General features: G+C 36.8%; 1 protein-coding gene across 2 annotated transcripts in view; it reads right to left on the minus strand.

Annotated features, from left to right (window-relative positions):
* The window catches only part of RORB (RAR related orphan receptor B), a gene marked incomplete at its 5' end in the record, with an annotated part of 172747 nt that overhangs the window by 19264 nt on the left and 141059 nt on the right, over window positions 1-12424 (minus strand). For both annotated transcript variants that reach the window (XM_081151707.1, XM_081151708.1), the window contains 2 exons: window positions 2337-2469; window positions 3442-3563. In XM_081151707.1, coding sequence (XP_081007833.1) covers window positions 2337-2469; window positions 3442-3563 — 255 coding nt within the window. The remainder of the gene's footprint in view (window positions 1-2336; window positions 2470-3441; window positions 3564-12424) is intronic.

The following is a 12424-nucleotide window of genomic DNA, read 5'->3' on the forward strand; positions in this document are numbered from 1 at the left end:
ACAAATATTTATTGAATGAGTTTACTACCTTTGTTTTTTCCTCCTGAACATTTATTGACATCCTGAGGAGCTACTGCTGCACAGCTTCTCCTCATTTTGGAGAAATGGGATTTCGCCCCGTAGAGTGTTGGAAGGTGACAGCTAGACTCAGCAGCCACAAGTTTGCATGAGGGCATCATATAGGTAACTTGGTCACACTTGTGGTGTACCCAGGGGTACCCATGGTGCTCTCCTTATGCTGCTACTTTATATTTATATCTCTGTGTTATTTCTTTTGTTCTGCTGATTTCTCTCCCTCATATGTGACCTAGAATAGGGGCTTACACATAGGAGGGGATTTGTAAATATTAATTGAAACGATGTTTTTCTAACAAAAACAATAGGTACCATTTATTATCTACAATGTGGAAGGCACTTTCTGTTGCCCCTTACATTCATTATTTTATTTGCTCCTTACAATACCGCCTCAGGTAAGTTTTATTAGCCCCTTTCTATGGATGAGTTACAGGAGGCTTAAAGATAGGTTAAGTTTTCTGCCTTTTATATTAAAGTTAACATTTTTACAGTAGGCAGAGATGATAAAAATTATATGGCCCAATGGTTCCCAAATGTCAGTCTGTGGACCAGTTGTATCTGAGACTTAGTAAAAAATGAAATAAACTGGGTTCCCTTCTAGGAGATTCATATTCCATGGGCCTCAGATGTTGCCTGTGACTGAGAGCAGTGAGTAACCTCCTCCGATGCTGTGGATGCAAGTCTAACTTCAGAATTCATTATTTCTGGCTCATCTCTTTATTTTTCATCTAGAGAGTTTAGCTCAAGGTCACATATCAAGTGTGGTGGATTTTATTTTTCAAAGAAAGTCACAAAAATATCTACCATTCCACATGTTTTCTAGAGCCTTACCGCTCTCCCATGAAGAAGTAGAGTCCATGTCTCCTACCCTTGAGCCCAGGTGGGCCTTCATGACTGCATCCAGTAGTAATAACACCGTCTACCTTCTGAAGCTAAGTCAGAGAAATGCTATGTCCTTCTGTCTTGCTCTCTTGCAGTGCTAGCTTTTGAAACCTAGGAACTATTCCGTGAGAAAGCCCAAGCAGCCTATGGAGAGGCTCCCATGGATAAGAACCGAGGTGCCCAGGCCAGAACCTTGGTTGAATTCTGGGCTGTTAACCAGCACAAATTGTCAGCCACACGAGTGAACCATTTTGAAAGTGGATTCTCTTGCCTCCTCCCCACCTCCCCCATCAAGTTGCCTCAGTGAGCAGGACAAACCATCCCTGCTGAGCCTTGCCCAAATTGTAGCTTTGGGAGAGCAAAAGAAATGATTATTGTTGTTTGAACTAGTTTTGGTGTTGTTTTTAACCAGCAGTAGGTAACTGATATATCAAGTTAATGTTTGAGTCAAGATTTACACCCTCCTGTATCATTTGGTAAAGAAGCAGCAGGAACTTAGAATAACTTAGAATTCTATGTGGCCCGAGTTCAAATGCCATCTTTGCTGTCTATTGGCTTTGTGATACTGAACACAGCCCTTCACTCCTAACAACCTTTACTTCCTTTTCTATAAAATGGAAACAATACCGATCTCACAAGATTAAATGAGATATCATAGGTAAACATAAACATATATATGTATGCTATTATAGATATAAGGGTATATCATTTATCATTATTGTTACTATGGCCCAGGATCATGGAGGTTAACGTACACTGAATGGTGGTTCTTGTCTTCGATTTTCAAATAGGGCAAAGAAAGACAAATACTTTTTTTTTTCCTGTTTGGGTGATAGCATCTGTAAAGTCAATCATATGCAGTTTCTTGAGCTACTTCCTAATTGTGTGTGTGTCAGAGTATATGTGAGAGAAGGGGGAGAGAAAGATGAGAGCATGGTGGAGTTTCTGCCGGTGTATTCTGGCTGCAGGCTATCCTCATTAAAATGATTGGAAATGACCACAGAGGCAGAGCTCAGCTAGCCTGGATTTTTCTACCCCCACCAACAGAAGGCAAGAAGTACATTTTAGAGCCAGCTCAGCAATTCAGCCACCTTGACACGCTAATTACTTGCACTGCCTGTCAAGCTGGGTATCTCAACCTTCACAATTAATAGCTCTCCTTTCAATAAGCAAAATTGTATTTGATTTCAAAGGGGATCTGAATGAGCATCAGGGCATTTTTATTGCCGAGAATTTCCTTTGGGAGTTGGCTGACAGCGTGGGTGGTAAAAATGAGGTACTCATTGGAAGGAGGATTTTTCCAGAACCAACATTGAGCTCAGGGTTGACCACATCCTGGCCTAAAACAGGCCCACCCCATGAATCTTCTCCTCACTTACCTGACTTCAGAAGTAGAATCTGATCGTTTTGACAGAGTTCCATAAAGCCTGTTATCCGCTTTGCAAACTCTACCACGTACTGGATGGCGTGAGTGATCTGGATGGCACATTGCTGCCATAGTGCTTCCCTGGACTTCAAGAGAGAAAAGACAGAATGCACATGGAGCAAAGAACAACCTGGAGAGCCAATGAAGTATTCAGGGTCGCCCTACTGTGCTTACCTGTCACTTAGGGAGCAAGGTGGGAGTTTACCGATTCCTTTAAAAGAGGTAGACAATATTTTCCAAGATATTGTTTTGACCTGTTTGAACTTTGATACACCACAATGATCAAAGTATTGAGGCTACAATCATGGAAACATTATAATAGCATGTGAAGATGGCTATTTATAGTTTCCTTACTTTCCCCTCTCCTCTTCCTCCATCACCTCATCTAAATAAACTCAAGCTCTTAGTCCATTTTGTGAAAACAAACTCTTGCACTGAGGAATACTGATTTCATTCACAGGCTTTTATAAGGTTATTTTCATGTGTACCTGATGGACACTAGTAATATTTTTATTCTGTGTTCTTTTCATAGAACTTACAGAGTTTTTTTGGTATAAAATGAATTTCAAGGGAAAATGTATCAAATAAAATTGCTCTCTTAAGTAATATCGAATCCCAGAAATGTATTTTGCTCTCTGGGTTATTTATCTTGGGATGGGAAACATAAATCCAACTGTGTTAATTCTGGTTTTCATTGACTGTAACTATGCTTTTGTCCTTATATTCATATAGAAGTGGTAAGATTTAATTGTTCCAATATATGTTGTAATTATATATTTAGACACAGACACATTTATACATTTAATTAAAATTTCATTTATTGGTAGAACTTATAATTAAGGATCTCAATCTCAAAGATATTTTGATCGTCATAATTGTGTGTGAAGAGGTATACGACTGGCATCTAGTGGGTAAGACCAAGGATGCTGCTAAACATCCTACAATGCGTAGGACAGTCCCTACAGCAAAGAATTGTCCAGCCCCAAATGTCAGTACTTCTGAGGTTGAGAAAGCCAGAAATAGAAAAACTACAGGAAAACTGTAGTTTTCCAGAGTACCTTGCTCTGATACGCTTTAATTTCTTCGTAAGTGTGGGTCTGCCACGCCAGCTGGTGGAGCTCCTCCATGGTGTATTGACACGTCTCCAAATGGGACTTAATGATGTTCTGTGCAATTCGATCTAAGAAAAAAATATCAATCAATTTGAGGGTTTGTAAATGAAATCCCACTCTGCTCAAAGAAACCTGCTCTTAATGTGTTTGCTATGGGAATGCCTTTTGGAGGTACTTCAATTATATTAGAGGTTTTTTTGTTGTTTTTTTAACACTACTATCTATTTTTAAAATCTTTAGACAAACTCTTTATTGTCTATTTTCAATTTTCAACCTCTTAATCAAAATTTACTGCCTTTTTCTTCTCTGACTGATTACACACCCAGGTCTTACAAGTTGTAAAGTGTTCAAATAATTAGTTATTTTAAAAATAAATACAAATTACCATGGCTCTTGCTTTTGGCTTAAAATTCCCCTAACAGTCTTAACATTTACACTCCAAATACTTTAAAATGTTTGAAAATCCTGGAACCCCCCCCATTGTTTATCTCAGAAAGGGGGAATTAAAATACAAATGTATTTGCTCATATTTTTAAAAGGGGAGGATTAAGCAATAATCTAAAAAAAATAGTTTTCTGTGGAGGAAGGAGAGTAGAGGGACAGGGATAGAAGCCAGACTTCTCTGATGATATTATTTTTGTATATTTGGCTTTGGAACCATGTAGATATCTTACATAATTAGTAACAGGAGAGGAGTTACAGATGAAATAATAGGACTCATGAGTTATCGAAGTTGGGTCATGGGGGCATTATATTCTCCTTTATAATTTTTTATATAATGAATTTTTTTCTTTAAAAGAGAGAAAATGATTATATTCATTAAAAAAGTGGTAACAAACATAATCGGTCTTTTGGGGCCATTTATTCCAAATGAATTGCATTTGGTATTGTATCTTAAATACTGATGACTTTGGGTTTGGAGGTATGAAATTTGAACAACAGAACCAGACAAAAGAGTGCTTCTTAAAAACCTACTGTGAATCCCCTGAAGTTGGACAGAGCTGGTAGGACAGTCCCTCCTAATTCCATCTGCTGCTGGAACATATGAACAAGGTAATATCTTAGGAAACCAAAGTACACAGGAATTCTGTATGTGGGGTGTGAGTAGAATGAAGATGATGACTGATTTTCAGCTTAATGACTGTTCTTGGCTCATACAAAAATGGAATTTTTCTTGTGTTTCAATTTGTGCCATTTCAAATGTAATATCTTCTATGGCAATTTTTTTTCTCCTAAATAGCAATTTTTTTTTAATTTCTCCAAGATAATCTCAAAGTAGTACTTAGAACTTTTTTCATACCTTGCTAAGATTCTGGTATATATGGTGTGAAATAAATTGAGTTTTAGTGATGGAGAGAATAAAAAATGTAAGCTTATTAAACTTCTAATTAACTTCCCAAATAAAATAATCTCATATAGCCCATTGCCTGGCATATTATAAACACTGAATAAATAAATTACCATTATTAGGACATTCTATATAGTTTGTCATTAGGGAAGCAGTGTGATGACTCCATTGGAAACAGAGCAAAGAAATTTAATTTTGGAATCACTGCTACACTAAGGAAGATATTTCAATATTTACTAGACTTTCTCAATCAGAACTATAAAGTGGTAGATGTTGAAGGTGCTACAAATGCTAACTTATGATTATAGTTATGCTCTATCTGATTTAGCATTGAGCATTTCTAGGCTTTCATGGCTTATTATCTTATAAAATACTTTCTTGAAAAATCCTATATTCAAAATTTTATTGAATATCCTCTTGTATTGTAAAAAAGGGCAGGAACTACCCTATACATCATATTAAAATAGATTGGTATGTCATGGTTTATCATTTTTCAATTTCACTTGGGCAGTCTAATTACTTAGAATAGAAAAAAACACATATCTATTCCTGGGTAGGTATATAATGAAAACAAAGATTTTTATAGCTCTATAGTTTTCAAAATTTTATCTTCTTGGTGTAGTTTGCTTTCATCTTCAAAGATATGCTGATTTGTCAGTAATTTATAGGCTTCAGGGTTTATAAGCAAAACTACAATTGCTGCTCAAAATTGCATTCTGAAAAACTCTTTATCTGTTTATGACACATCTGGGGAACTGTTGGCCAAAGTTTTAGAATCCTCTAGTCTTCTGCCACCAAAGCTTAGGGTTTTGTGGAGTATGAGGAGTGGGCATAATAAACAGGTGGGCAAGTTAAGCAAAATTGGAAGTTAAACCCACATGCATGCTTTAGGACTCAGCTCAGATGTCCATTCCTGGTGACAGTCTCCCTGCTTTCCTATGTCCTTAGATAGTAGGGCCAGCGGCCATTACACTTTAAAAAATATATGTATATATCTTTATTGATTTCAGAGAGAGGAAGAGAGAGAGAGAGAGATAGAAACATCAATGATGAGAGAGTCATTGATCGGCTGCCTCCTGCACGCCCCCTACTGGGGATGGAGCCCGCAACCCGGGCATGTGCCCTGACCGGGAATCGAACCATGATCTCCTAGATCATAGGTAGATGCTCAACCACTGAGCCAAGCCAGTCAGGCTACCATTACACTTTGAGTCTACTTCCAATTAAACCCTCCAATTAAACTAGTCAGGTTCACATTGTGGTTATTTGTGTGGATTTTGTTTGTTCCATGCCCTTCAAGATTGTGAGCTCTTCAATAACTAGACTGCAGAGCCCAGCATAGTGCCTTCATATATTCATTCAGCAAACAGTTTTTGAGAAACTATTATAAGACAGGTTCAGGTACAGATTTTTAAAAAGACTTTCTTTTCAGGATCTTGCAATAGTAGCATATCATATCATGATGTAATAAATGCCTTGAGTTATTGTGGGATCCCAAAGAAGAAAGTATCTAACTCAATCTGGAGAGGCAGAAAAATAAACACAGAGAAGATGCCAGTTGACCTGGGTCTGAGTAGGAGTTTGTCACACGAAGAAGAGAAAGATGAACCTCAGGTGGAGGGAATGACAATACAAAGGATAGATAGAAAAACTGGCTATTGGCTTGATAATTCCTGACATTCTATTTTATATCTTCACAACCCTTACCTTTTAGAACCAATTTCCCTTTTACTGAGGAAAAATATGAGGTTCAGAGTGAGTGACTCTAGACCCATTTTTACAGAGGTAGCAAATGGTGTTTTGAAATTGAGTCTGTCTTTTCTAGCAAGAAGCCTATAGTGTTTGCAGCATAGGATGCATGGAAGAGATAAGGGGATATAAGACTAGGGATGGAAACTGTGACTTGAGACTGAAGAGCTGAGAAAGAAACTTGGATTTTATCTTGTAGGCATGTGAGAGTTTGTGGAATCTGTGAAACAGAGGAGTGATGTCGTGGGGTTTTGGCTTTAGAAAAATGGTCCTGGTCATGGCAAAGAAGAGGAGATGGAATTAGAGAGTATATGAGATTCATCAGGCTGCTGTGAAAATTCAAGCAAGATCTGAGGAGGCTATGTACTAGGGAAGAATGACAGAGATGGAGTGGAGGGGCTGGACTCAAGACAATTCTGAAGGAGGGTGCTGCACAGGAACCGAGAGAGAGAGAGACAGAGAGAGACAGAGAGAGACAGAGAGAGAGAACATTCAATATGGGAGGTGCTCAGCCAATGCTGAGTTAGTAAAAATAATGTTAAAAATGTCTGTCCATCCATCTATCCTTCCTTCTATCCTTCCATTTTCTGCTCTATTTCCCAAAGGATTTTAACAAGCTTAGATTGAGCATTTGTTTAATGATTTTAAAGCCTAAGCACTTACAATGGCTTTGATGTCAAACATTAAACATGCATAATTATTTCCCATACTCTTGTGGGGAGAAACAAAAGGCAAATCTCTTTTTGACATAAGACTTGTAAACAGCAATGAAAGCTCAGACACTGTTGCAGAAGCAGCCCTCCTCCACTTCCTCCAATGAGTCTACAGAGCAAAGGTGAGCCACGTGCAAAAACCTGACTTGTGCAAAAACCTGACTTGACCCTCTTAAAGCTCAGATCAATAAACCGCAAGGTAAAGCTAGACTTGGTCCCATAGGAGCAAGGCCTGAGGGCTCATTCTGCCAAGTAGAAAGATGCACAACCGAGAAGACGGTCTGCTTGAACTGAGAGTCTGCAGTTGTGAAAAGGGGAGAAAGATTTAAAAAGAAGGGACAAAGGGAGAGACAATGAATACAGTATGCAAAGTTCCTGCTGGGAGCCAAAGGAACTTTCAAGAGTCCTTGCCTGGAAAAATAGAAAAGGTAATAGTAAACGCTATCATCTCCAGGGACCAACCACATGAGAAAGTCCAGACAAAGAGACTGAGGTAAAAGAGCAGAGGATGCGGAATCTTTCTGGGCAATCACATACCCTTCATCCGTTTCCCCGACTTGGATTGCAGTTGCTCTCAGAGCCCAGTTTTTGTCGGACTCTTTGCCTTGGGCTGCAGGAGGCCCATGTTGGAGTCGGCACGCAGGGCGCTGGGATAATGGGTCCAACGGGAGCGTGGCCACGCGACTGACTCATGGGAAACTCTACCACCTGCAGGGGTGAGGCCATGGGCCCTACACTCCGCTCTTCCTAAAACCAGGGACGGGGCTAGAGATTTCTTAAGTGGAAAATAAAATGCAGTTAACATCTCAGAAGTTAAGATTCTGTATATATGTTCAGTGAGAGAGGTTTGTCCAACCACCAAGAGTATGTGGGCTGCCCTGACAGTTAATAAAATGATATCAAGGACTGAGAAAAATAATTTTACATGCTCAGTTCAGTCACTTCTTTCAATCATGATGAGATAAAATGTAAATATTGATGCTGGCAAGGGAAAACTGGGTGTGTGATTACAGGTTTATATTAAGTCCATGATCCTTACTTTCTATTGTTAATTTCATGAACAAAAGCTTATTCTCACTTTCTCTCTCTCTTCTATTTCCCCATGTAAATGTATATAATTATTGAAAAATAAAATTGCTATTTTGTTTTTAGATTTTGACACTGATACTTTTTTTTGAAGGAAGGCTTATTGGAACCTAAGGCTTATAAACAATTAATAAAATTTGTAACTTCATGTATTAAGTAACTCTTTATGAAATAGAAATGACAATGTAGGGTTCAAGTGAAAAAACCATTCCATAAATCTTTAAAATAATTGATACAGGGGTATGTTTATGGATTAGATGGTGGTGACAGCTTAATTGATATATATTTATCAACAAACTCATTAAATTGTATACATTAAATAGATACAGTTTTTTGTATGTCAAATAATATCTTAATAAAGAGGTTTAAAAATAATTGACATAGGCAAATATGCTTTATAATTTTTTTCAGTATTATTTTGTATTGGGTTCAGGTGTACAGGACAGTGGTTAGACATTCACATACCTTACAAACTGTTCTCTCTGATATTTCTAGTACCCATCTGACACCATACATAGTTATTAGAATATTATGGACTATATTTCTTATGTGTACTTTACATCCCTGTGATGCTTTATCATTTTTGTTAAAAAATTTTAAAAGTATTGTTAAAATTGTCTCACTTCCCTAGAAGAGTAATCCTAAACCCACTCAGGGCTTAATTCCACTTACAATATGGGAAATTCTAAGAAAAGAGAAATTAAATTTTTAAAGGGAAAACTGGAATAAAATTGATGGTAATTTTTAATAGTGTGTGCAAAAATTATAGGACCCCGGGGCTGAAACAAACTTCTTTCCTCCATTTCCAAATGGACTGTGTCTAAATAATTCTGGAAGTTAGTTGGGTCTCTATTCTATGAAACTGTAAAGGACTTCCAGACCCCTCCCCCATCCTTATCACTCTTCATTGTGATCTACTGAAATAAATAGGAAGGAAATCCCCTTTAAGGTGTTTACAGATGGTTGAGATGTATACGAGAAAGTTCATACTGGTAAATGAAGTTTTAAAGGTGAATCATATTAGACAATGTAAAAATAATATTTTGAAGTAATGTTTAAAGACATACACAAATAATAACTTTTCTTACACATTGATCCACATAGTGAAGTGAAGTTTGGAAACAAGTCATCAGAATTACCTAATTCCACACAGAAAAAGAGGCGATATCTGCTTATTTCAGTGAGAAATGAGTAAACTGACAAGCAAGGTGACAACTTCTTGTTTATAACTGTAATGCTATAAAATGAGGACCAGCTTGCAGCTACTAAAATAGCAAGTGACCTTCTGCAGCTCTGATTTCAACCACTCAGCGGGTTTTTTCCACCAAAGGGGCTTATTTTAGCTCTCACTAGACATTTCAGCAAATGGCGCTCTCCAAAGGCTCCAGCGTCTCAGACAGCCCTGGCCTGCACGGGTGACTTCATTAGAATCCCACATCCTGGGAGTGGGGAAAGTTGAGTGTATCTTTAAAAACTGCTGCTTTCAGTGTTAATATCAAGGGCGCCCATGGTCCAACTGAACCAAGGTGAGGAAGCTGAGACTCAAAGCTATATATAGCATTAGAGGGGGTTGCATCAAACTTCCTAAGTCTTTCTCCCCCCGCCCCCGCTTTTTCTCTCTCAAGAGAAATGATGGTTTCTTCTTGTTGAACTATATGCCCCCATCCATTTTTCTCCACAAAGGAATTTTTTTTTTAAACTTGGAAGCATTCTTCTTAAAATACTGTATCTCAGCCTCATTCAAAATGATTAATGAATTTTTAATTTTTCACTTGCCTTAAGGATCTAGAGAACCACTCAATTCTCTGTTTAGTTTATAGAACTAGTGTGAAAGTGGAAGTCTTAGGGGATTCACTTTGAATTAATGCCAGGATATCTCTATGGACTTGCTCAAGGCAAGTTTCAAGTGCCTGCATTAGGTTTGCAGAATATCAAGATTCCTCAGAATCCACACTCTGAGGCAGTAACTAGAATATATTAGAACAACTGGTTGAAAGGTGAAACATTTAATCAAGTGTGCATTTTGTCGTTTTGACAATAGGCCACTAGTTTTATAAGTTTTCTATTATTTAGTAAAACAAGTCCACTGGCTAGAGTATAATAGATGACAATGTCAGAAAGGACAATGTCAATTTCAAGACCTTTTTGATTTTTCTAATCTCTACTTAGAGATCATCATTATTATTATTTTTTAGTACAAATAGAATTGTACTGTCAGCATAAAAACATCAGTAACATTTAAGCTTGTAAGAGCCATCTCTTAGTAATCCACAGCGTCAATAGGAAAGTAGTCTTTTTTAGCTTTTAAGTTCCTCAGATCTTTTAAAGAAAGAGTTGGGGGCAAAAATAACCTATAACTCATTTGTTGGCTCAGATTCATGGTCCAACCACTCTTTACTTTCCCACCAATGAATTAGGGTAGCTTCTGGTCTCCTTTTCATACAGATTCTATTGCCCATTATTGTATCAGAGAATAAAATAACTGATTTTTACTTCATGAAGATCTGAACCGAAATGTTCTTAGAGTTCTTCAGTAAAATATATTAATAAAATATAAGATTATGTTATTAACTATAAAAAATAATGAACATGTGATAAAACACAGTTCAATAAAATATAAACAGAGAAAAATAACGAAAAAGTCAGATTAATACAAATAATGATAATATCTGGGCAAAGACTGAACAAATAAATAAAAAGGTTAATATTTTCTCAAATTCCAAAAAGCTTAGGTAAGAGCATTTTAACAGAAGACAAGAAAGCAGAAAGGAAAGCAGAAAGAAAAATTTAAAGAATCTATACAGCCTTTGTGTTTAAGCAGAGTATATGCAAAGGGAAAAAACAAATCACAGGCAAAGCAAATGCACTAAGAGGGTGCCTTCTTAATAATTTAATAATGGAAAGCTGTTTTGGATCACAAGTGTTTTGTTTTATTGCAATAGTGCATGTCTAATTTTTGGAAAATTATAGTTCTCTTTGTTCAAACTAGCTAAGAAAATTGAGAAAGAACCTATTATGAAAATATTACATTTCAAAATTAACTTTCATAGTAAAAGACCTCCTTCACAGAGTAATCTGCAAAGATCAACTTACTTTAATGTCAAATTGGTGAGTTGTAAGAAGAGGAAGCCAATATGCCCCCTTCAGACTTTTATTTTGTGCCCTTTGGAAAATCACTTAACATCTTAAAGTCTTAATTTCTTTGGATTTAATTTTCTGTCTACAGAAGGGTTTGGCAGCAGAGACATTTTTTAGGGCTGTGTGAAGCATGGCAACTTGAGTGTGAGGGTCTACCCAGGAATTTCTCTCTGTTTTGACTCCGGGAGGAGAAGTCTTGCAGTTACAGAGGTTGAGAGTACAGCTCACAGACCTAAAAACACTTGAAGAATCTTATAGAATAAACAAAAACAATATAATCCAGAGCTCATTAAAATATTTCCCTACTCTCTTTAAAGAACTGTACTTCCGCACACTACCTGAAGCACAATTAGTGGGTCACAGATGAGGAAAATCTAATTATGAAAATTGCTCAAGGTCATAATTAAGACTGACTTTTACTATTTGGATTTTGTTGACATATGGATTGACTATTAATTTAAACACAAGCAATTCCTCCCCTACCCCACCCCCTCTTTGGAAATTTAGTCAATGTATTTCTGACTTTTAGGAAGAACTAATTCAGAGGAAATCTTTGGAGGCAAATTTTACAGTTTCTAACATTTGATCTAAAATTTAAAAAATAACTTGATTACTTAAATAATACATTTAATCAACCGATGTTTTAAAATAAGTGTTTTCTAAATAGTCTAGCACAAAATTGTCCTGGAATAAACTTATCTGAAACCCAAATAGCTGCTCTATAATGGACCTCATAAATATGGTTAAATTTAAACAGTAAATTCTTTCTCCTCAGTTTTGAGGGTATATTGTCAAAAGAAACTTTATAACCTAAAATAAACATAAAATAAAACAAATAAACCCAAGTCTTTCTAGTTAGGAACATTTCCAACAGGTTTCCCCAGTTTTGTAAACA

This window comes from Miniopterus schreibersii (assembly GCF_964146895.1).
Source record: "Miniopterus schreibersii genome assembly, chromosome: 11".
NCBI lineage: Eukaryota > Metazoa > Chordata > Mammalia > Chiroptera > Miniopteridae > Miniopterus > Miniopterus schreibersii.